Source organism: Pongo abelii, chromosome 17, assembly GCF_028885655.2.
Source record: "Pongo abelii isolate AG06213 chromosome 17, NHGRI_mPonAbe1-v2.0_pri, whole genome shotgun sequence".
Classification (NCBI taxonomy): Eukaryota; Metazoa; Chordata; class Mammalia; order Primates; family Hominidae; genus Pongo; species Pongo abelii.
Window position 1 is genome coordinate 34,992,515 of NC_072002.2, and position 26,334 is coordinate 35,018,848.

A 26,334-nucleotide genomic window follows, 5' to 3' on the forward strand; every position below is an offset into this window, starting at 1 on the left:
TGTTCACTCTGGGGTGGAGACTTAACATTTAAATGTATTTACAGTTAGTTCCTATACATCAAAACATCTTTTCAGGACAGGAAGTTACGTAAGCATGCAATCACTATAAACTGGCCAGAATCAGTCCATGGTCAGTGATCTTCTTATCAGGAGAAAGTAACTGAAATCAATAAAAGCTGTAGTTACAGCTGGTGGGAGAGGGTTGTTAGTGTCTGGTGGTCGATGAATTGCAAATTGTTTTAATACTGTGAGGCCAGCGCTTGTTTAGCTGCTAAAGAAAAACCTTGAAGCATAGTGAGAACATAGTTTATTCTTTAAGCGTAGGGATGCATGACTTTTAACCCTTGCCTGGCATGGGCTTAGGTCCTGTTTATACTTTGGTATCTTATTGCCATTGAGTCAATTCCGTCAGTCTTATCATCTCCGCTTTTTTTTTTTTTTGAAACAGAGTTTCACTCTTGTCGCCCAGGCTGGAGTGCAATGGCACGATCTCTGCTCACTGCAACCTCCGCCTCCCAGGTTCAAACGATTCTCCTGCCTCAGCCTCCCGAGTAGCTGGGATTACAGGTGCGTGCCACCACGCCAGGCTAATTTTTGTATTTTTAGTAGAGACAGCGTTTCACCATGTTTGCCATATCTCAGGTGATCCACTCCTGACCTCAGGTGACCCACCTGCTTCGGCGTCCCAAAGTGCTGGGATTACAGGCGTAAGCCACCGCGCCCGGCCTCTATTTTAACTTTATGGCCAGTCAGCTATCTCCTCTAAATCACAAAAGGGAGAGGGTATAACCAGGTCCGTCTGACCTCCCATCCCGTTATGTCTGGGAACTCAGTTGGTAAGATTTTTCTGGTGTCCCCTTGGCCCCAAGGGGGTCTGTTCAGTTGTTGGGGGGCTTAGGATTTTAAATTTACAGACTTCGAAGAAGGGAACAAGATACACGTGTAAAGGAATAAGAGGAAGTTACCCGAGTCTGAGTCAGTGCTTCCTTCTCCACCGTGTAACTCCAACTTAAGAGTTACTGCCACTCGGCTTCTACTGGCCACGTCTCTCCTGGGAAGGCAAGCAAGGGACGAAATGGCGAGGGAGACAAGGTTTTTGCTAGGGAATCCTCGGCCCAGGACGCAGCGCCACCCGTTTTCCAATCAGCGCCAGGCACTGCATTCCTCCTAGGTCTCTTTCGTTCAGTAGAGACCTTTTAATAATAAATACTACTTACATTGCTTTACAATTCACACTTGCGGTCATTATTTCAGTCGAGCTTTTCAACAGCTCTGTGAGACAGGTATTATTTCTATTTCGGAGCAGAGAGAACAGTGCCCTTGAGCCACAGGGCTCATACATCCGGAGCCTATCACCACTCCGAATCTTAAGCTCCCGGGATGACCGCGGACCGGCGGCCCAGGATCACTGCTCCAGCCGTTTCCGCAGGTAATCCACCTGCCTTGGGTTACCTTTTCGCGCGGCCCAGTTAGCCGCAACCAGCCGCCATTTACCCGCTTTCCCCAAACCAGGAAAACCACAGAAACGCATAGGCGCGGCCAGTCTCTTCCATGCCCGGGAGCTCAGAGCTTACAGACCAAGGCCGCCCAAGTCCCCTCACCCCAAAGGCTACCCAAGAACCCCGACTAGGCTGTTTGGCTGACTCAGGCGCCCAACGCCCACCCGAACTGAGTCGCCAGGGAAACTCCCAGCTGCCAGCTCTCCCGACCGGTGTTCACAGGCCGCTCTAGCCGGGCTCAGAGACGACAGTCTCGTTGCTCCTGGCTTGACGTCATCGGCAGGCGCCGCAGCGCAGTGGCGGGCACGCGCAGCCGAGAAGATGTCTCCGACGCCGCCGCTCTTCAGTTTGCCCGAAGCACGGACGCGGTTTACGGTGAGCTGTAGGGGGGAGGATGCAGGCCTGACCCGGCGCTATGCTTTGCCCTCTTCTCCCTGAAATTACTGGAATTTTGCCCTGGGGTAAAGTGAGACAGAGGTGTGTCCGCCTCAGCGTCAGCTCCGGGCCCCGTCGGAGATTGAGGGGTAGGGAAAGACGCACTACCCGCCTCTTCTTGTGGGCTGGGCTGTCCGCCTCCGCCCACCCGCCAGCGGGTCCCCGGACTGTGCGTGCTGGGTGCCTCGGCTCCCCGCTTGGAGTGCCCACCTGCAGACTACTACTGGTCGGGTCCATCCTCTCAGCTCGTTTAGTGGGGCAGGTGTCTCGAGAAGGGGAAGGGGAGCTGCTGAAGGGGGAGGGTGGGAGTGGTTTCAGTCCAAAGACCTGGCTCCCGCCCCAGCCTTCTGAGCTACCAAGTGCTTGTTCCCGCCGTCTCTTCACCACCCCTTAACCCGTGTCTCACTCCTAAGCGATCGATGAGATCCTAAGCGGGAAAAGGCAGATAGATCACCTTGGGAAGGGTGACCAGATGCTATTTTATTCTTGCTCAATGTGGAAGGGTGGTTTTGAGCATTTGGGAAACACTTGACAGAGCACTTTCTCATTTAACTATTAGAGTAACACTGTGAACTAGGCTAAGTTGGTTATTCCTGGTACATGAGATAGAAGCTGACACCCCCCAAAAAGTTGTGACTTCAGTGGTTTTTCTGACTTTAGATACTCTGTTCTTTTTATGTTGCTCGTCACAGCAATGTAAGTATGAAGAACACTTTTAAGTTGCCTGAGTCTATTCGTCTCTAGCATTTGCACCAACATTTCTCAGATATTCGGCTGTGTTTTAGTAGTTATAGGGATGCCAGGATGAAAATTCTGTGAAAGAAAAATTCATCCTTTGTAGTAAGTAGTTTTCTTGTTTGCAGGGTTTTATATATATATATATATAATATATATATATATACACAGTGTGAGGTTTTTTTAAATGGATTATATTTTGTGTATGTCATCATAATCGTTTTCTTTGCGTTTTGCTGCAATCTCTGGTGCTTTGAAAGCCTGCTAAGAGTAACTGTTAGGACTATCCAAGATCATATTAGCGGTCGGGCACGGTGGCTCACGCCTGTAAATCCAGTACTTTGGGAGGCCGAGGTGGGCGGATCACCTGAGGTCAAGAGTTCAAGGCCAGCCTGGCCAACATGGTGAAACCCCTTCTCTACTAAAAATACAGAAATTAGCCAGGCGTGGTGGTGGGCGCTGTAATCCCATCTACTTGGGAGGCTGAGGCAGGAGAATCGCTTGTACCCGGACAGCGGAGGTTGCAGTGAGCCAAGATCATGCCAGTGCACAACACCTGGGCAACAGAGGGAGACTCCATCTCAAAAAAAAAAAAAAAAAAAAAAAAAAAAATCATACTAGCCCTGAAAAGGACCATGAAATTGGAGATCATCTAGTTCAGTGTTTCTCAAGCTTCTTGTGAAATGCAGATTCTGGTTTAGTAAGTCTGGAAGGGAGCCTGAGATTCTGCATTTCTACCAGCTTCCTAGGTGATGCCACTATAGCTGCTGCTGGTAGTAAAAATCTACAACAACCCTCTTATTTAACTGGTGACGAAAATGAAGCACAAAGAGATAAAGGAACAGGCCCCAAATTACTCAGCCTGTTAGTGGCAGAGCAAGGAATGGACACATTTAGGATAGATCTAATTCCTGTGAGGTAATAAGATGACTTTCTAAGTGTATGTGAGTGTTCATAGAATGAATGCCTTTTGCAATATTTTTGTCTTTAAGTTATGATTACTTTAAAACAATCTAAAGATTGTCAGCATGGTTTTATTGAGTGCTACATGTCAGGGACTGAACAAGATACCTACAGGAGACGAGACCTGACATGGGTATGGGAGAGTGGATAGAATTTGGATGAGCAGGTAGAAAGAGCAACATGAATGTGTGAATACAGTAGAATGAGTTTGATAGAAAGTGATGAAAAATGGCTAGACTTTAGTGCAAAGTATGTGTTAGGGAGTATTGGGAATTAAGTTTGGGTAAATTGAGTGGGATAACATTATCAAGGACCTTGAGGGAGCTATGAAGCTTCAAAACTAAAACGTGCAAATAAGGAGCCATTTGGAGATTTTTTTTTTTTTTTTTTTTTTTTTGTAAGCACAATACTCTCATGAATGTGATATTTAAAGAGACAGAAATATCACCTAGAATGAAAAAGTCCAGCAAGGAAGCTCTTGCCAGATTTAAAGTGATGAGGATCCATATCATTAAGTAGCATTGGAATAAGAATTACTGAGAGAATGACTGATAGGTAATTTTTCCCAGGTTTAAGCATTTTTTAGTTAGAAAGATACACTATCAATGAATGATATATTTTTCAGCAAATAGTAAGCAAAATCTTCACAATTATTTGCCATTTTAATTTTTTTTTAGAAGTCTACCAGAGAGGCCTTGAACAACAAAAACATCAAGCCATTGTTAAGTACCTTCAGCCAGGTACCTGGCAGGTAAGGCATTGATATCTATGAAAAATACTTGCCTCAATCTTTATACATACCCTGAGCTGTTTGAAAAATGAGGATGTCTTTTGTTTTTAATAGTGAAAATGAAAAAAAATGTACCCTTGACCAAGCTTTCAGAGGTGTTCTAGAAGAAGAAATTGTAAGTATGTTTTTCCATTGTTAAAATTTTGCTGACAAATTAATAAACCATGTTATTTAAAAATTGCTTTTTTTCCTAGAATGGATATTTAAACATCTTTTTTTAGAGTAAGCTTTCTGCTTTGTAAAAGTTGACTTGATGACAGTATACGAGTTCTGTAAGGATTTTGATAGCACAGGTACATTTTCAGGGTTTAGTTTAATAAATGACAAGAGCCCTCTCCAAGTGAGATAAGAAAAGTTCACATGAGGTCTTAGGAAGAACTAGAGGTGAAGATGGGCTCTCTCACTTTCCTGTATAAGCAGTGACACATCCTGTAGTGGCATGAAAGGTCTAGTCCAAGAATATTTAGCTTAGGAGCTGGGATTCCATTCCCTCATTTTCCTCTGGCATCCTCCTCATCAGTAAACTTACATAAATAACTGAGGGCTCTCCAACTTCGGTAGAGAAGTCTAACCATGAAAAATCTGAATTTATTTACCAATAATGGGGCACCTGAATGAAAGGAAAAGTTTCAACAGTTTATTCTTGGTCAAGCAAAGGTTGGGTCCCCAAAAGCTAGATTCCCTTCTATTGGCCATAATACAATGTCCCTTTCTCTCAGACAAGTCTGATTCAAAAATGATTCTTTCCTTTTCTTCAGAGTTAGTCACTTTTCCATTGTGAGGCATTGGGCAAGTTATTTTCCTTTTCTGTGCTTCAGTTTCTTTTGTGAGAGGGGAAATACCGTTCTTTCAGTGTTGTTGTGTGTAAAACAGCACTTAATGAACACTCAGTAAATGCTGGTTATTATGATTTCATAGAACCTAAGCATTGCCTTCCTTCTATTAAAACCACCCCTCAGACACATGGGTGTATTAGTAGTTAATTCTCCTAGCCCTGCCTTTGCCCTGTGCCACTGGCTGAGTTATGGCTTCAGCACTTCAGTCCTTGATTAGCTTATAGCCTTCATCTTGCTAATATAACCATTTTCCTGAGACCATTGGGTTTTGAGTGAGTTGCCTACCTGTTACTTGACATACTTCTACAACTATTGATTCTATATGTTACTGTTAAATTTTTGTAACTTCATATTAGAAAATATTGTTTTCTATAAGAAATATTGTATTCCATATTTCTGATAGTCAGTTTAATATCTGATAGTCAATTTAATGTTTTTCCTGTTAATCGAGTTTAGTCTGAACTCTTGCCCCTAAATTAAATTGTTTCTCCTCTGTTGGTAGATAAATCATTCATCATGTGAAAACGTTTTAGCTATTATTTCTCTTGCTATTGGGGGAGTAACTGAAGGTAAGTATGGTTCTGTTTTATTTTGTTTAAAGTAATCTTGGACATGACATGCTTTATTTAAAACGTCTTCTCCCCATACTTCTCCACCTATCTGATTTTGTTTATTCTTCAAGTTCTGCCTGACTCCCAACTTTGCCAAGAAGTCCCAATTGAATTAGTTCACTCTTATTTCTCATCTCTATTATGCAGTGCACATTTTGGCACTTTCTTTGTTCTCCAGTTGTTTTGGTCATTCAGTAAATTTTCACTGAGCATCTACTATGTGCCTGGTACTGAGCTAGGACCTGGAGATTCAATGGCAAATAAAACATATTCCCCTGCTTATGTGGAGCTAATGGAAGAAACAGATGTATGCATGCCTTACTATGGTGTAAGTACTATGGTCAAAGTGGGAATGAAGTGTAGTTAGAGGGAATAGAGCCAACATGGCTCTCTAAACTTCAGTCTAAAGGAGTCAGGAGAGGTTTTAGAAAAGAACATGAGAACTAGAATGTGAGGTATGAAGAATTTGTTAGACATACTAAGAAGGGAATAGCTAGAGAATTGTGTAGAGCAGGAGGAGGAGAGGACAATGAGAATGATGAGGAAAGAAGCAGGTTAGGTCCATTTATAAAAGGCACTGGGTGCCATACTAAAGAGCAGCTGCAGGCCGGGCGTGGTGGCTCACGCCTGTAATCCCAGCACTTTGGGAGGCTGAGACAGGCGGATCACAAGGTCAGGAGATCGAGACCATCCTGGCTAACACGGTGAAACCCCATCTCTACTAAAAATACAAAAATTTACCCGGGCGCCGTGGCGGGCGCCTGTAGTCCCAGCTACTCGGGAGGCCGAGGCAGGAGAATGGTGTGAATCTGGGAGGCGGAGCTTGCAGTGAGCTGAGCTCGCGCCACTGTACTCCAGTCTGGGCAACAGAGCAAGACTCCGTCTCAAAAAAAAAAAAAAAAAGAGCAGCTGCAGATGAATGATTCCATTTGAAGTGACTGCTGCTGGCAGGAAAACTGGGCAGGGGCCTGTTAAAATGGCTATGTGCAATAGCTTTAGAAGACTTTGGGTAAACAATGCACATAGTACACAGTGCCTAACACATAATAGGAGCTCATTAAATATTTGCAGAAAAAAGAAATAGAAAATTAGTTTATCAGCATTCTTCTTTAACCAATTTGGTTAAAATACTCATTTGATTAATTCAAATAATATATGTGAAAACTCCTTTTTAATCTGTAAAGCATTATTCACATTATGTGTTATTTTGATGCTTCTATAGAAACTGGCACACACCTCCCACTATAGGGGCAAACTATTTTGTGAACTTAAGTTCATAAATTCACATTGTTAAACTTTTATACAAGCTGCTAATCATTCATTCATTCATTAGGCATAGTTAGGTGAGTTCCACAGTGTAATATTCCTTGTCTGTCAAACAGTGTTCAGTGTGTCCTTAGTTCATTGATTACCTTTATACGTTACTCTTGCACAGCTGGTGATGTTTTTAATGAAGAAGTTGTACAAAGTCTAGTCTATACTTGGAACTTTTGAGAAGGATAACGACTTAAGAGCTTAAACTGTAAAGGCATAAGTGCATTTTTATTTTAGGGAGAATTTTTCTTTTTGAGACAGACTATAATTGTTTGCTTATGTGACATGTTTTTAAATTATCCATAAATATATTTTGTTAAATTCAATTTGGCTGATATTTATTGAGCTTCTATTCAGTGTGAGACGCTACTGGTTAAAGCATATAAAAATGCCTAACCTTAAAAGGCTCATAGTCTACATTCAAAGGCGACTAGTTAGGATGTGCTAAATGCTACAGTATATTTATGTAGAGTGTGCTTCAAAAGCATAGATGAAGTAGCCTGCTTCAGGATATCAGAGTTATTTAGATGAGCTGACATTCGCTCTATGCTTAGAAAGATGGAGTTGAAATTTACCATGTGGTAAAGAGGAGGAAGAGTATGCAGAAAACAACATTGTGAACAAAACTATGGAAGGATGAACATGGCATGGTGTTTGGGAACTGGGGAGTGCGAACTAGAGAGGGATGTCTGTGGCCCAGGTAAGTGTAAGGAGAGAGATTGGTGTGGAAGCTGGGACACAGGTTGTGAAAGCTCTTGGGGGAATCACACTATAACCCAGTGGTTCCCAGACTTGCTGGCTCATCAGAACCACCAGTGAATCTATTTTTAGATGAGATTCCCAAACCTTCCTTAGTTCTACTGACTCAGAATTTTGGCAGTAGAATCTAGAAAAAGTTCTATAATTATTAAATGTGAGTTAACTTATTCCAGGCTATACTGCAACTAAGGGCAGAGAATATGCTTCTCAAATCTCTTGGATGTGCAGGGTATATAATATCATTGAATCTAAGTATTGTTAGGGACTTTAGAGGTCACCTAGTCCAGTCTCATCTCTGGCCTAGACTGTGTCCCTGCTGTAACATCCCTGATGGGTGTTCAGCCTCTGCTGAATCATACTCATTAGTGGAGCTCACTGTTTGAGTCCTGTTAGATAAATGTGGTTATTGGTGTGTTCCCTTGTATTGAGTTGAAATCTGCTGTTTTATTTCACCCACTGCTTCTAGGCAATATCCCTCACGTCGCATTCCAGATATGATCTTACTAGTGCAGAGTACAGCTGGAAATATTTCTTCCTTTTTTCTAGACATAGTATATTAATGCACTGTTTTGGGCTTAGATCACCCTAGATATTTTTCCTGCATATACCATGCCTAAGTGACTACTTTTCTTAAACGCTTATGAGTGTTAGTAAGTACTCATTGCCTTAAAATAGAAGGAAGAATGAGTAGGGTTATAAAAGTATTCTCAGTAGTGTAGATAGACTAAGTAGACCTTTTCTTAAGAAAAATCTTAATTTTGTTGTTCTTTAAACAGTAACTTTCTACTTTTCCATTGTTTCCCCTGAAACAATACTGTTATTTTAAATGTTAAATCATAGTTAATATCAAACCTTGTTATTTTTTGAAAATAATCTTTTCAAATCACAAAGACAATTTAGCAACATTACAAAACATTTGGAAATGAGAAGAAGGGAAAACAGTAGTCTTAATTCCTCTACTTTTAAAAACTACCATTCATCTGGTATAATGGTTTTAGTTTCTATAGTCTTTTAAGAATTTTTTTATTGTCATAACCATATGTACATACAATTTTGAATCCTGCCTTTTTCACTTAGCATTATATCATAAGCATTTTTCCAAGTTATTATAGTCGTTATAACCATCGTTTTTAATTGGCTGCATTATATTCTTTTGAATAGCTTAGTGGTGAAGAAAACAGACTGTGGAGCCAGACTGCCTGGGTTCGTATCCCAGCTCTACCACTTACTGGCTCTATGATCTTGGTTAAGTTATTTAACCTCTCTGTGTCTCAGTTTTCCCATTCTATAAAATGCAAATAATGATATGCTCTACCTCATAGGGTTATAAGGATTAAATGTGTTAGCATATGTAAAGTACTTAGTGTGCCTGACATATAGTAAATGCTCTAGATCTTGTCAAGAATTATTGTCATCATTACTGAGTGCACGTATCAAAAATTATTTAAGTATGTCCTGTTTGGGGACTTTTAGGTTGCTTCCATTTCTTGTCCTTTTAAAACCTTGTTATGAGTAACAAAGTGTACCTTTTAAGATATTCTTCAGAATTATTTTTCATAGGCTATTTTACTCTACAGTTTTTTAAACTTTTAAATTGGCTTGTGCTCCACTTGAAGGTATTTGTACCGCATCTACACCTTTTGTATTATTGGGAGATGTTTTGGATTGTCTTCCTTTGGATCAGTGTGACACAATATTCACTTTTGTGGAAAAAAATGTTGCTACTTGGAAATCAGTAAGTGCCTTAGTTTCTTTTCCTGCTAACTTTATCTTTCTATAGATCTAGAATTCTGAGGGTAGATTTTTTTTGGAAAAATTTATTTGTAGTATTGCTGAATGCTAACAAGTTTGTGCCTATGAAAAAATTATATACTGCTCTCTCGGGAGAGCCAAATAAAAACCATGTGTGGAGAAAAACTTGAAATACAAAATTTGATTTAATTTGTGTAATAAAAATTAACTTGAAAATTCACACTTTCACATGTTTAAAACAGTTACTTAGTATCATGTTTTCTTATATCCGAAAATATTTTTATTTCATTGAAAATGTTATTTGCTTAAAAAAAGTGAAAGTGGCATAGTAGATTCTCAGTGCATGTTAGCGTTCTTTAATATTTCACTTCCGGCAACTTATTATTGAAGAATGTGTAACAAGTTCTGAAGAAGAGTGATAATTTCCGTCTTAATTTCAGAATACATTCTATTCTGCTGGGAAAAATTACTTACTACGTATGTGCAATGGTAAGTAATTGAGTGATAAAATGATTGCTTTTTAAAATGTAAATATGCCCAGAAAAACACATGGTTGAATTAAATATCAGTGATAACATTTTAAAGATAGATTAGGTATCTGCATTTTTAACTAACAATCTGATTTGTTAGAACTCATTATTCACTTTAAACTGTTTTTGTTCTGGGCATAAGCTTAAAGTCAGAAACGTAGTAAAGTTTGTCTTTTTCGTGTCATGTTGAACTTGTTTTGTTCCTAATTTATAGTACTTTTTTGTGGCAGTGGTTTCGGCCCCCAATTTAAGAACTACTGCTTTAGGAAAATACTCTTGACAAACTGGTTTAGAAACTTTTAGGTATGGTTGTAATAAACACAGAATTATCTTTTCTCTGTAACGTTCATTTTCATATATTGTTAGATCTCCTAAGAAGATTGTCTAAATCCCAGAATACAGTCTTCTGTGGACGGATTCAGCTCTTTTTGGCCAGACTTTTCCCTCTGTCTGAGAAATCAGGTAAGCTTTTATGCATTAAATGAGTTTTCTGCAGGAAAATCTTTTCCAGTTTTTAATAGATTAAAATCTGTCATGATAATGAGAAAAATGGTTCTAAAAAGTTGAAAGACATCATAGAAATTGTCACTTTATTTTCTTTTACTTATAAATGTATAGCAGTCCTAGTATATAATATAATACAGGTAATCCTGAAACAAAGTCATGGATTCTTTTAAGTTCAAAGCTTATTAATGTAAAGTTGAATCACACTGAAACATGTAGATATAAACTGTCATATCTATATTTCATAATGTATGCCTATTTTTGTGTTTCCATTTTCTCTCTCAGTCACAACTATTTAGCTATAGACTTCCTTTCATTTCTCTTTTTTTTAACAAATTTTTATTGTGAAATATAACGCTCATATAGAAAAGTACATAAAGCAAATAATAATGAAACAAATACTGTATAACCACTATCTAGCTCCTGAAATGGGACATTGCTTGTTCTCCAGAGCCTTCCCCCTCCCCAGTATGTTCAAATATGCGAGATTTTAATATCTCCTTGCTTCAATTCTCCCTTCCTTAATATTGGGCTAATGTACCACCTACTTTATATGTTCTGAGGATTAAATGAATTAAAACATGTGAAGAGCTTACAATAGTGCTTCATGTAGAAAGACCTATAGCGTATGTTAGCAGTGGTTTATGTGCTTTCTTTTTGTCATCTTATGTCTGTGTTGTTTTCTTTCATACTTATTTTATGTGGTCAAGGTTAATATAGATTTACCACTTCTTGTATTTCTGGCTTTCTGTCTGTGATCGTTTTCCCTTTTAGACTTTTCTTCAGTGCAGGTCTGTGTTTTGCCTAAAAATCGTTACTTCTCCTTTATTTTTCTTCCTTTCTTTCTTCCAAACCCCTGTTAATATTGGTATTTTGACCTCCTCCCAATAGACATAAGAGTCTAGATTGGCACTAGATACAGGATTTCACCTCATGGGAAATAATCTTTACTTTGTCTTCTGTTTCCCATTTTTCTATTGACAAGTCAGATGTCAGTCTCACTTCTTGAAGATAATCTAGATTTTTTTCTCTGCACTTAAGATTTTTTTTTTCCTTTGGTTTTCTTTTAGTTTTACTATGATGTATCTCTGTGTAAATTTCTTTTTATTTGTCCTGCTTAGGATTGTGGACATCTTGAATGTATGGATTAGATTCTTTCATCTAGTTTGTAAAAATTTAGCCATTATCTCTTCAAATATTGTGTATGCCTCTTTATCTTTTTCTTTTTCTGGAACTTCAATTAAACATCCATTATACCTTCTCACTGTATCCTCTGTTTTTTACTCCTTATATATTTTTTCATCTGTTGTCTCTCTCTACCTGATTCTGAATAATTTCTTAAGAATTGTTTTTTTAGTTTTCTAAACTTGGTAAACATTGTTACTTTATTGTCTGTATCTGGTAATGCCAATACCTTAAATAAGTCTTGGTGGGTCTGTTTCTCCTGTCTGTTTTGACTATTTCTCACTCATGGTATCTTGCCTCTTTGTGTGTCTGGTTATCATTGGCTGTTACGTTTGAGAAGATGTGGTCATTGCTACTGGAGTATCACTACTTCTAGGCCCTCTCAGAGACCGGAGCTAGGAAAGACATGTGTGTGTACTAACCATACTCATCTGTATTTGTTTCTGTATCTGTCAGTATATATTTTACATCATGAAATATGAGATTCTACTGATACCTCTGAGTTGAATCCAGCACCAGTAGATCTGTTTATTAAACCCTTTCTCTAACAGTAAGAAACTTGGCTCTCATTAACTGTAACGTATTTACTTATTTGTTATACATTATCACTTTTCATTAATATAATTTACATTTGTGCTTCAACAGAATTATAAATTATTCTGTATTGCATTCTGTGGCATTGTTCTGGAATCGTCATGAATAATAAGGATCAACTCTATTATCATGTATATAGAATTCTGTTTACAGACATACCATGGGTTTTGTTCCAGACCACCACAATAAAGTGAATATTGCAATAAAGCAATATTCATTCAACCAACATTTTTTGGTTTCCCAGTGCATATAAAAGTTATGTTTACACTATGCTGTAGTCTATTAAGTATGCAATAGCATCTAAAAAAATGTACATACCGTACTTTTAAAATACTGCTAAAAACTGGTAATGACCACCAAAGCCTTTTGCAAGTTGTCATCTTTTTGCTTATGGGGGGGTCTTACCTTGATGTTGATGGCTGCTGACTGATCCAGGGTGGTGGTTGCTGAAGGTTGGGGTGGCTATGACAATTTCTTAAAATAGCACAATGAAGTTTGCCACATCAATGGACTCTTCCTTTCACGAAAGATTTCTCTGTGGCACATGATGCTGTTTGGTAGCATCTTATCCACAGTAGAACTTTCAAAGTTAGGATCAGTCCTCTCAAATCCTGCCGCTGCTTTATCAACTAAGTTTATGTAATATTCTAAACTCTGTCTCAGAAAAAAAATAAAAAATAAGCCGAGATCGCACCATTGCACTCCAGCCTGGGCAACAGGAGTGAAACTCTGTCTCAGAAATAAAATAAATCTTTTGTTGTCATTCAACAGTGTTCACAGCATCTTCACCAGGAGTAGAATTCATCTCGAGAAACCACTTTCTTTGTTCATTCGTAAGAAGCAACTCATCTGTTTCAAGTCCGATCATGAGATTGCAGCAATTCTGTCATATCTTCAGGCTCTACTTCTAATTATAGTTCTCTTACTGTTTCTACTGTGTAGATCTGCAGTTACTTCCTCCACTGAAGTCTTGAACCCCTCGAAGTCGTCTATGAGGGTGTTGGAATCAACTTCTTCCAAACTCCTGTTAATGTGAATATTTTTACCTCCTTTCATGAATCACAAGTGCTCTTTATGGCATCTAGATTTGTAGGTCCTTTCCAGAAGGTGTTCCATTTACTTTGCTCAGTTCCATAAAAAAATCACTGTGGTAGCTATAGCCTCATGAAATGTATTTCTTAGATAATAAGACTTGAAAGTTGAACTAACCCTTTGATCCATTGGCTGCAAAATGGATGATGTATTAGCAGGCATGAAAACAACATTAATTTCCTTGCCCATCTCCATCAGAGCTCTTGGGTGACCAGGTGTATTGTGAATAAGCAATAATATTGTGAAAGGAAATCTTTTTTTCTGAGCAGTAAGTCTCAACAGTGGCCTTAAAATAGTCAGTAAACCATGCTGTAAACAGATGTGCTGTCATCAGGGTTTGTCTTTTTATGGATGGAGCCAAGGCAGAGTAGATTTAGCATAATTCTCAGGAGCCCCAGGATTTTCAGAATGGTAAATGAACATTGGCTTCAACTTAAAGTCACCAGCTGCATTAGCTCCTAACGAGAGTCAGCCTGTCCCTTGAAGGCAAGCAGTGACTACTCTCTAGCTATGAAAGTCCTAGATGGCATCTTCCAATATCAGAATGTTTCATCTGCATTGAAAAATCTGTTGAGTGTAGCCACCTTCATCAATGTTCTTAGCTAGATCTTCTGATAACTTACTGCAGCTTCTCCATTGGTAGTTGCTGCTTCACCTTGCACTATTATGTTACGGAGAGGGCTTTTTTCTTTAAACCTCATAAACCAACTTCTGCTAGCTTTGTACTTTTCTTCTGTGGTATCCTCACCTGTCTCAGCCTTCATAGAATTGAAGAGAGTTAAAGCCTTTCTCTGGCTGGTTTGCTTGTCTATCCAGACCACTCAGACTTTCTCTGTATCAGCAGTAAGGCTGTTTTGCTTTCTTATCATTCATGTATTCACTGGAGTGGCACTTTTAACTTCTCTCAAGAACTTTATCTTTGCATTCACAACTTGGCTAACTGTTAAGCGCAAGAGAACTTTCAGCCTGTCGTGGCTTTTGACATACCTTAATTACTAAGCTTAATCATTTATAGGTTTTTATTTAAAGTGAGAGATGTGAGACTCATCCTTTTACTTGACACTTAGAGTCCATTGCAGGGTTATTAGTTGGCCTAAATTCAATATTGCCTTGTCTCAGGGAATAAGGAGGCCCAAGGAGAGAGAGGGAGTCGTGGGAACGGTCAGTTGGTGAAGCAGTCAGAACACACACAGCATTTATTGATTGAATTTGCTATCTTACCAGCTTAGGCAACATGGCAAAAGCCCGTCTCTACTAAAAATACAAAAAAATTTAGCCAGGCATGGTGGTGCTTGCCTGTAGTCCCAGCTACTCAGGAGGCAGAGGTGGGAGATCATCTGAGCTTGGGAAGTTGAGCCTGCAGTGAGCCATGATCATGCCACTACACTGCAGCCTGGGTGACAGGAGTGAGTCACTGTCTCAAAAAAAAAAAAAAAAAGTTTACTGTCTTAGATCTTAGATGGGCGCAGTTTGTGGCAAAAACAAATCTGTGGCAAAACAATGACAATGTTAACCTCAAAGATCACTGATCACAGATCATCATAACAGATACAATAATAATGAAAAAGTTGGAAATATTGTGAGAATTACCAAAATGTGACAGAGGAAGTGAGCATATGCTGTTGGAAAAATGGTGCTGATAGACTTGCACAATGCAGGGTTGCCATTCAATTTATTTAAAAAGAAACTGTGAAGAACAACAAAACAAGGTATGCCCATACTCCAAAGGTACTTTTAAGAAATGAATTTTTGAAAGGATTTGAAAATCAAATGTGTTAATTTTGATTGCTCTTTATGGATTTAGCATTTTGTAGTTTTGATTATGACACAAGTTATATTCATACATAAGTTTAGGTGTCACTGGACTTGCTTTGAATCTTTTTTTGTTTTTTTACTAGGTCTTAACTTGCAGAGTCAGTTTAATCTGGAAAATGTCACTGTCTTCAATACCAATGAGCAGGAAAGCACCCTGGGTCAGAAGGTGAGGCTGATTTGAAATCTTCTCAGATAACATATTTGCAAGTTCGTTATTAAGATAACTTATGTGGGTCCAGGCACAGTGGCTCACACTTGTAATCCTAGCACTTTGGGAGGCTGAAGTGGGCAGATCACTTGAGCCTAGGAGTTCAAGACCAGCCTGGACAACATGGCAAATCCTCATTCCTACAAAAAAGTACAAAAATTAGCAGGGCATGGTGGTGCACGCCTGTGGTCCCAGCTACTCGAGAGGCTGAGGTGGGAGAATCACCTCAGCCCAGGGAGGTCAAGCTGCAGTGAGCCTTGATCATGCCACTGTACTCCAGCCTGGGCAACAGAGTGAGACCCTGTCTCATTAAAAAAAAAAAAAAATTCATGTGAATGGGCCTATAAGTCATCAAAAATTTAAAAACTTTTAACTTTATTTCCAACTTACAGAAATAATGTTTTGTGTGTAAAAAATTCAAGCAGTGTTTAAGATAGAATGTACAGTTATTCTGTAATCCGAGGTAGACCATGGTAGATTACGGCATAGCTTTCTATTAAAGTGGATTAACAAAGTAGCTGTACTTTCTGTTTTAATAGTGTTAATCGTAAGGTAGATTATAGAATAGATGTACTTTCTGTTTTAAACATTGAGTTATTTTTTGCAGAATATGTATTTTTTCTATAAATTCATATTATTTCTATAACCACTCATAACATTCTCTGTCTCACCATACCAGGACTTTTTGTGTATGTGTACAAACATGTTGTTTTTCTCCAGAATGAGGTCATTCATACTATTCTGAAATTCACTTTCTTCCTTTAAGATTTAGTTTTATCTTAGTTTTTAAATGGCTCTTGATAAATCTCAGAGTGGATATATCACATTTCTCTGCCTGTGGACATTTGATTATCTCTGATAGTGAAAAACAATGTTACAGTGTCTAGTAGTGTATAATATTGCATCAATCTGCATCGTCTGCATCAATTATGCAGATGTCTTTTTAGGATAAATTCCAGTAAGTAAAATTACTGGGTTAAAATATATGCATATTTCATATTTCAATAGCTATTGCCTGGTTACTTCTCAAAAAGGTTATACCAATTTATACAGCCACCAGTGCCACATGGAGAATGCCTGCCCTTTTACCCCACAGCCTCACCCCAACAGTGTGAATTATCAGTTTTTTAAAAATATTGGCTTAATTGATGTATATATTTGAAAAATAAGTCTTCTTAGTTTTAATTTCATTTCCTTGATCATTATTGGTGTTGAGGAACTTATTATATGTTGGTTGGAATTTATTTTTCTTCTGTGAATTAGCTGTTCATGCTGTTTGCTCATTTTATTGGTGAATTGTCTTTGTGCATTTCCAAAACATTTAGCCCTTTATTCCCAGAGGGAATCTATTGATTATGTTTAGAAATGCAGATTTGAAACTTTCTACGGTCTTCATGACTGTGTTATATCATTGTCATACTGCTCTTGAGTCCATCAAGTAAAATTCTGTCCATCAGGTAAAATTCTGATTACCTTACAGATTAACTATAGGTCTAGATAGTTAGTGACTAGACTTCTCTAACTGTGGGTTGCCTAGGAATGTGTAACTGACCTATTATTCTAGCATTTATCTCTTCTGTTTGATGACTGCTTCATGACAGGCTATATATTTTTTTTTCAATTTAGCACACTGAAGATAGAGAAGAAGGAATGGATGTAGAAGAAGGCGAAATGGGAGATGAGGAAGCTCCAACAACGTGGTGAGTTTTCAGAGCTTAAGCTTTTTGGCTTACAGAGATAATCTCTTAATTTATTGAGTATCCTCTCTGGAGTGAGGAGATAGACAAGGAGGAAAGAAATTATAAGAAATTTCTTTCATTTGTAATTTTCATGTATATTACTTAAAATAATAAATCGTAAATCACTAATGGGCTTTATCTGCTGGTTTCTATATTATGTGCAGACAGTTCATTGTTTGTATAGCCTACCCTATGCATAATCCCAGCATTTGAAAAGCCAACCACAGGCAACCTTAGGAGCTCCTCCCATTAACCCTTCCATTAAACTTGTGGACCCAGTGCCTGTGTGTATTGGGCTAACTTTTAATGAAATAGGCAAGTTAAGAAGCCTTTCCTCCTTCTCTCCCCTTGCTCTTAAAACTGTTTCTTATCTCCTTCTCTGTAGCCCTGTGCTTTCTTTCCAAAAGCAATCCTCAGTGGTAGAGATAGGTTCTAGAAACTGCAACATTAAGTGAAATGATGTATAATGAAATCAATTTTCCCATAGGCTAACAAACAAAAGTTAGGTTCTTATGGCCTATTTCTGGTCACAAAAACAATCACCAAACTCCTAGATAAAGATCAAAATGCTTCTGTTATTAAACATTGAATAAATGTGAGCTATACATGCATTTGAGAAAGATTAATAAAAACAAGTAAGATAATTATTTGCCTAGTTATTCCAGTTTAAGGTTGCGGGTGGCCAGAGCCTGTCACAGCAGCTCAGAGCGCAGGGTGGGAACCACCCCTGTACAGGACGCCATCTGCTCACAGTGTGTTTACCCACACACCCACACTCACTTATCCTGGAACCATTTAGACATGCCAGTTATTTTCATGTACACCCCTTTGGTGACTACCTAGAGAAAACCCACGCAGACATAGGGAGAATATGCAAACTCGACATAGACCGTGGCCCCAGCCAGGAATCGCTTTTTTTTTCTCAATCAACGTTACAATAAAACAATGTTGAAGGAAACATGGTTATTTGAAGACCTTCCATAATTTCTTCCTAGTGCTGGCTTAGAAGCAACGAGCAAGAGAAAAAAGAAGGCATTAAGGAAAATTTTCCTTCACTGGCACTCTTCCAGGTATCTGAGGTGATGAGAGTCATTAGTTATAATTGAAAGAATTTCCATTACTGTCTAGAAGATCAAGATGGGATTCCTGTATCTGCCCAGGGAGATGTATTTCTGGCATCCCAGAATTCAAATTCAAACACATCTCCAGAAGAAACATTAGAAGTGGTGTGGCTCCAAGCTTAACTCCAATACTTCCTAGTCATGTGACCTGGGGCCAATTACTTAACCTTCTACAACACAGTTTCCACATCTTTAAAATGTAGTATTGCCACCTACCCTCTACAGTTAAGAGGATTAAATAAGATGATGATCAGAAATAGTCTATTAAGGCACTAATTGTTTATATGTAGTGGTAAGTGTAAAGCACTTAGAATATTGTCTATTCAGTGTCTAGTAGCTATTATCGTTATTTTTTTTTTTAGAGACCTATTTATTCATTATACATGGATAGAGTAGGCTTTAGGGTCTGGCATGAGCAACATAAGGGCTCTGGGGCAAGTTAGTAGGCTACAAGATGATGAGTCACCTGAAGTATAAACAGCCCAAAAGACACTAGCCAGTGCAGTTTTGTCTACTTAGATTTTGCCTAAGACTGTATAGACAATTCATCCCTATTGGTTATGTTTGTAAATCACTTAAATAAGACCCAACACTCAGCTGCCTCTGTCACAGTCATTAATGTTGAATAGAGGGAGAAAATATGTGAGGAATTACTTTGTGAACAGCTGTATTGCCAGATGATCTTAGGCACTGTAATTTACAAAGCAGAACTCATTACCCATCTACCTACAATATGAAGTCCATTTCAGATTTGGCTCAAATACACCAATAAACATTTTTGTTAAGAAATTTCAATGTATAACATCCTGTAAAATAGCTGAACATTTTAAAAAATGTATCAAGTTTTCCAGAGTTTTTTTGGTTAAAATAGTTACAAGACATTCTATTTTACATAGTAACTGGGTCTCTGATTTGTTATTATTTGCAAATACAATAATTGGTTACATTTGCTTTGTGTGGATAAACAGAAAATTCAGAAGTTTCTGTGGAGTGTTGAAGGTGGAAGGCAAATTGCAAGTGGGTTGAAGAATGAACAGGAAGGTAATGAAGTGGTAACATGGAGTATAGACAACTCTTTAAAGAATTTTATTCAGCTGTGAAGGAAAAGAGCAAGAGACAGCATCTAGGAGAGGGGACTTTAAATTTTAAAAAATATATTAATGCCTCAACTGTAAAAACTGCCTAACAGTAATATATTAACACTACCTCAAAATTTATTCTGTAAGACACCTCAAATACCCAACAAGCCAATTAAAGATAAAAGGGAAGAGATCAAAAGCCTTTTACAGGTAGGAGATGGTAATTAGCAACTTGGAATAATATTGTTGTTGGTATCAAGCTTTAAATTAGATGTGAAGTTCTTAGCAATTGAGACAAAAAGAGACATATAATGGTTGCATGATTCTCATTCTCTGTTAGAGGTAGCCCCATTTTTAAGAGACAAACTTTCCTGGTACATTTCAAGAGGTATTTATTATATTCAATCTTACATGTTGTAAGTGAGTAACATTTTGTTACTCAGTGTGTGTGTGCACATGCACTTCAGAAACATTCTTTATCAAATGTATGGAACTATACAAATATTGGTTCTTGTTCTTTCATGGATGTAAATAATTTATATACTGCTATTTCTTTTCTCTATTTTCTTTGACGTTTTAGGGAATGTTCTTTTTGCGACTTTTTTTTTTTCTTTTTTGAGATGGAGTCTCGCTCTGTCACCCAAGCTGGAGTGCAGTGCTGCGATCTCGGCTCACTGCAAGCTCTGCCTCCTGGGTTCAAGCGATTCTCCTGCCTCAGCCTCCTGAGTAGCTGGGATTACAGGCACGCGCCACAACACCTGGGTAATTTTTGTATTTTTAGTAGAGATGGGGATTCAGTATGTTGGCCAGGCTGGTCTCAAACTCCTGACCTCATGATCCGCCTTCCTCAGCCTCCCAAAGTGCTGGGATTACAGGCGTGAGCCACCGCGCCCAGCCTGTGGCCTTTTTTAAAAACCCAATTCATAGAAAACCCAGAGGTATAATCTTATTGTTGTAAATCAGTGAAGCTGCTTTAATTATAGAGAGAGGTTAATGTGTAGATCATGGTTTTCCTACTTTCAGAGTTGTTACTAGGGAAAAGTTTAGGAAGAGTGAAAGTAAACATGCCCATTAGAATCTTTCAGATACTACTAATTCATGATGAAAGCTTTGGCAAGAACTAGATTTAGATTTTGGTTAGTTAAAAGTCAGTATTCTTCACTGTTGATTTTCACGTGCTTCAGATACTAGCCGTTTATCAGATATTAGCTGTTTTAAAAATTAAAAGAATAGGCCGGGTGCAGTGGTTCACGCCTGTAATCCCAGCACTTTGGGAGGCTGAGGTGGGTGGATCATGAAGTCAGGAACTCGAGACCATCCTGGATAACACGGTGAAACGCTGTCTCTACTAAAAATACAAAAAATTAGCCGGGCATGGTGGTGGGTGCCTGTAGTCCCAGCTACGCAGGAGGCTGAGGCAGGAGAATCGCTTGAACCCGGGAGGCAGAGCTTGCAGTGAGCCGAGATCGCGCCCCTGCTCTCCAGCCTGGGCAACAGAGTGAGACTCCTTTAAAAAAAAAATTAAAATTAAAAGAATATGTATTGACACTGTAGATTTGTGACATATCAAGATTAGAAGTTGAATTAGTAGTGCCATAATAAAGTCACTAGATAAAGGGCTTATTTTTGTGATGCTAACTTGATATGTACCATATATGTTTTTCTCATACTAGTGCTTCTTAGGATATAATATTATTAGTTAGGATATAATACCTGTGACTTTTAACATAGATTCAGATTAACATTGGTTTAAACAACATAAAAGTTGATTTTTTCCCCCTCATATCGAAGTCTAGAAGCAGGCAGTCCAAGGCTGGTAAGGGAGCACTGCTCAGTGAGATTGCCTAGACCCAGGTTTCTTCTACCGTCTTCTTCCATCATGTTGGTGTCTGCCCTTTTTCCTGTAGTGCAAGGTAGCTCACGCTCACATCTAGCCAGCAGGAAGAGGAAAAGGCCAGTGATAAAATATGGCCCAAAAGTTGCACATATGACTTCTACTCTCAACTGATTGGCCAGAGTTTAATCACATGACCATACTAGCAGCAAGATTGGTTGGGAAACATAATCTTTAATTCTGAATAACCATGTATCCTACCAAAATTCAGGGGCTCCACCAGTGTAGATAAAGAGAGTCTATTGGGGTCTATGAGTTCCCTAAAATGATTTGTAAAAGTTTATATAAGCATTTGTGAATGTGTACTTTTCTGATAACTTTCACTAGCTTCTGAAAACGGTTTGTGACCAAAGCTAAGTTAAGAATATTTAGATATTTGTAAAAGAATTTGAATGATTTATTTAATATAACGTTTATTTTATTAGCTCTATTCCAATTGATTACAACCTGTATCGAAAATTCTGGTCACTTCAGGATTACTTCAGGAACCCTGTGCAATGCTATGAGAAGATTTCATGGAAAACTTTTCTCAAGGTAAGTTGCCAGTGACAGACTATCAGAAGCCCAGTATTTTATAGCCAGTGATAGAGCTAAAACTTAATCTTGTCTAACATACTTTTCACTATATAATTCTGCCTCTTACATTTTTATACCAATTTCATAACAAGCTAAATTATAAATTAATATTTAAACCACTAATATTGTGAAGTAGTATATAAGAATCGGATATTTAAAAGTTCATCATTACAGCCTTGCTTTTTTTGAATATAATGAGTGTTGTCAACACAAATTGATGATATTTTGCAGAATATATTCTATCTTTGTACAAAATTATTTTAGCTATCTCATTGAAACAGAAGTCCTCAAGTCATGGCTTTGGGCCAGATCTAACCTACTGCTTGTAAACAAAAGTTTATTGGAATAGTACCATGACCATCCACTTAGCTGTGGCTGTTTTTGCACTATAATGGCACAGCTGAGTAGTTGCAACTGAGATTATAAAGGCCACAAAGCCTGAAATACTTACTCTCTGGTCCTTTACAGAAAAAGTTTGCCAATCTTGTTTTAGAAGAATTTGTTACATTTTTCTTGGCTACTTAAAGATCAGTTGTCCTTTTTTGTCGTAATCAAAATCTAAGATAAATAGGTAGTTCTCAGAATAGCATGGTGTGTGTTATGTTATTTTTAATAGTTTTTGTTTTATATGCAATTTTTTGTGGGGGCAGCACCATCCAAATTCAGATTAAGTGGTTAGTGAGAAATAATCTGGAATTGTCTTCTAACTGGACAGAATTTGGTGGAATTTATTTGCTCAGTTTTTAGCACAAGAAATGCGTTAAGAGTTTCCACAGGTGGTTAAACAATTTCACTGGTAAATTTCTGTACACGCGTAAAAATGTTCCCTTCTCTATTTGTCCCTTACACAAACTTCTTAAATCATATTTCTTTGTTGTTGTTTTTTTTTTTTTTTTTTTTGGAGACGGAGCCTCCCAGGTTCAAGGGATTCTTCAGCCTTAGTCTCCTGAGTAGCTGGGACTACAGGTGCCCGCCACCACGCCTGGCTAATTTTTGTATTTTTAGTCGAGATGGGGTTTTACCATGTTGGCCAGGCTGGTCTCAAACTCCTGATCTCAAGTTACCCGCCCACCTCCGCCTCCCGAAGTTCTGGGATTACAGGCATGAGCCACCGCCACTGGCCAAGAAATCATATTTCTTTAGGAGTAGGGAACTTGTACCTACTTTTACAAGTGAAATATCATACAAAATAGTTTTTACTCCCATTTTGCTATCATAATTTTTATTGTTAGTGTGCCTTGCAATATACAGTATACATAAATGATTGACTGGGAGTAAATTCTAGGCATTTTGATGCAGAAAAGCACTAAACAAATTTGGGTAACAGTGTCGAATAAAACTAATATTTTTATTTTGCAGTATTCTGAAGAAGTTTTAGCTGTTTTTAAGAGTTATAAATTAGATGATACTCAGGCCTCAAGAAAAAAGATGGAAGAATTGAAAACAGGAGGAGAGCATGTATATTTTGCAAAATTTTTAACAAGTGAAAAGGTATAAGTTTTTCTTTTTCATTAAGCATAATAAGAAATGGTCTTGTTTTATTTCCATTTAGCTGACAGCCTTTCTAAGTTAAACTGAATAGAAATGTTTCTTATTTTACTTTGGGTTAAAGCTGATTGATTAATGTTAGTTTGAAAGTCCCATTTCTTCCTTTCAGAAGTAGGACTAATTTGGTTTCAAAGGTGAAAGTAGTTCTACATTAAGTCTGTTTTGTAGACTAATTTTGGAATAAATTCAGTTTAATTACTTTCATGTCTATATATTTTTAAATGTCAAGTTAGGATTTAATTTGTATATGAAAATATTTCATAATTATTGTTTAGGTACAAGTAAGGGGTTCCTTGTTAATCTTATTTATACATTTTAAAAAGTAAATTTTTTTCAAATATAATGCTACAAGATTATGTAAAGTTTCTAGTCAAGATGGCACATTGAGTTTATGTTTCGACTCACTCCCTTTGCTCCAAACACATAGCAATGACGGGTAAAATATAAACGAGAAAACAAAAGAGACAAGGCTGGGCTTCCAGAAACAAGATAAATATCTTCATGGACCAGAAATGCCAAGTAGTGAGCAAAACTGCAGCCTGGGCCTGCTGGACTCTCTATCCAAGGCAGGTGGTGGTGTCCAGGAATTTGGCTACAAGTAACAGAGACTAAATGTGCACCATGTGGGACAAGGGGCCAGAGCCAGATTCACTTCTTGAAGCCAAGGACTAGGGTGGAACTTTTATCCACTTTTGGAAAGAAACTAAGAAAAAATATTGCCAGTCTTCTGCCAAGGGCTATGGTTTTATAGGAAATTGTGAGCCTAGGGAAAACAAAGACAGCTTTGTGTCCATCTGCTTGCTCAGTGACCAGATATGTGAGATGCTCAGTATACTTATGAAACAGCTGCTCCAAGAAGTCATCATAAGACTTCTTCTAGACTTTTGGACTCAGGGGCCCTGGTAGAAGCAGATGCAAAACTGCTAGACAGGGAAGGATGTACACAGAGAGGGAGGGGAAAGGAAGTAAACAAACATCCCAAAAGAAAAGGCTCCTGTTCAAAACTCTGATAAATTAAAATTCCAAAATCCATAAATCTAATGCTAAGAAGGATCACCAGCAAAATCAACTATTGGGATATATATATATTTATTCCAGATGAAATATATAGCCTGACCAAGACTTTATGTATGTTTTGGATACTCAAAAAGATAATTGATGAGATAACATCCATTGAAAACGAACAAGAAGTCATGAAACAAAAGCGGGCTGAAATGAAGTAGGACAGTTGATACAACTAATCGAGAGTCTTGGAAATGAAAAATACAATAATTGAAACCAAAACTCAGCACACAGAATTAAACTATACACTGGACATAGATGAACAAAGAACTAGTGAACTGAAGAAGGTGATGAGAACGTCATCCAGCAAGCAGCACAGACAGATTTTTTTTTTTTTTTTTTTTAAGTGAAAGAGCAGTTAAAAGCCGTGGTGAATAGATTGGGAATTTCCAACATCGGTCTAGTAGGATTTCCAAAGAAGAAAATAGAGGGAATGGTAGAGAAACTGGATTGCAAAGAATTGAAGGAAATCTCCAATCCTCAGCTTAAAAGTGTGCCACAACTGCCAAGCAGGATAAAGAAAGATAAATCTACTCTTCATTACATCATGCCATAACTGTGGGCATTCAGAGAAAACCTAAAAGCCACTAAGGGATAAGAAAGACAAATATACTGGGAAGGCACAGCAGTTTGACTGTTAGCAGATTTCTAACATATCAACCATTAATACCAGAAGACAGTAGAGAAATATTAAAGTGCTGAAAGAAAAATGACATTCAATCTAGAATTTTATACCGAGTTAAATATACTCAAGACTGTCGATGAAAGAAAGACATTTTTATTTAAAGACCAGGATAACTTACCACTCAGTGACCCTCATTTTGAAAAAAACTACTCAAGGATGTTCTTCAGGAGGAAGGAAATTGAACCCATAAGAATGGAGTGGGATACAGAAGGCAACGGTGAGCACAAAAATTGAAAAATATGACAGTAAATTTACTATTGACTATAAACACAAAAAAGTCATGAATGATTTAAAATTTTTTTAATTAAAAAATTTTATTAACGTGGAACTTAACTAGATGACAGTAATAATATGGAAGGGGAAAGCAGAGATGTTTAGTGAGTAATTTAAAATTATAGCAGTCCTTGTAATCTTCAGGAGTGGGAAAGGAATACTGAATATTCCTTTTCATGTATATTAAAAGGGTAACCACCAAAAGAAAACCAACTTGTTGCTCTCAAAGAGCAGAGATCAAAGGGAGGCAGGGAGGAACCTAGACTACTTTATAAATCCAGCAAATGGCAGAAAAAAGGAAGAGAAAGGAGGGGAGAAATATGTCAGTAGTAACAAGTATAGACTGATTTAATTTACCTAATAAGACTTTATCAGATTGGATTTTTAAAACTCCAGCTATATTTGTTAATTTAAATGAAACAGATATAGAAACCTTTTGGTTGACTAAAGAATTCAAAAGTTTTATTCTACCTCGTGTAAGAAAATCCCAAAGCTCTTCTTGCTTAACAAAGAACCTTCCCAAGGTTATCTACTTTTAGAATGCAGAGGTGTCGGTTTAATATTATCAGGGCAAAAAAGTTACAAAACAACCAGTAAGAGTTGTGTACTTTTAAGAGTTACAGGTCCACATTTCTCAGGACATGACAGCTATTTCAAAACTCTGGATGTCTTAATTGATTTTTTTTTTTTTTTTTTTTTTTGAGACAGAGTTTTGCTCTGTCGCCCAGGCTGGAG

General features: G+C 37.9%; 1 protein-coding gene across 2 annotated transcripts in view; it reads left to right on the forward strand.

Moving 5' to 3' along the window:
* The first annotated feature begins 1,755 nt into the window (after window positions 1-1,755).
* Window positions 1,756-26,334, forward strand: part of THOC1 (THO complex subunit 1) — a 52,855-nt gene continuing 28,276 nt past the window's right edge. For both annotated transcript variants that reach the window (XM_024235803.3, XM_024235804.3), the window contains exons 1-11: window positions 1,756-1,874; window positions 4,310-4,383; window positions 4,477-4,537; window positions 5,761-5,827; window positions 9,559-9,677; window positions 10,135-10,183; window positions 10,591-10,686; window positions 15,498-15,580; window positions 17,249-17,322; window positions 21,881-21,989; window positions 23,391-23,522. In XM_024235803.3, the coding sequence (XP_024091571.1) occupies window positions 1,821-1,874; window positions 4,310-4,383; window positions 4,477-4,537; window positions 5,761-5,827; window positions 9,559-9,677; window positions 10,135-10,183; window positions 10,591-10,686; window positions 15,498-15,580; window positions 17,249-17,322; window positions 21,881-21,989; window positions 23,391-23,522 (918 nt within the window). In that variant the 5' untranslated portion in view covers window positions 1,756-1,820. The remainder of the gene's footprint in view (window positions 1,875-4,309; window positions 4,384-4,476; window positions 4,538-5,760; window positions 5,828-9,558; window positions 9,678-10,134; window positions 10,184-10,590; window positions 10,687-15,497; window positions 15,581-17,248; window positions 17,323-21,880; window positions 21,990-23,390; window positions 23,523-26,334) is intronic.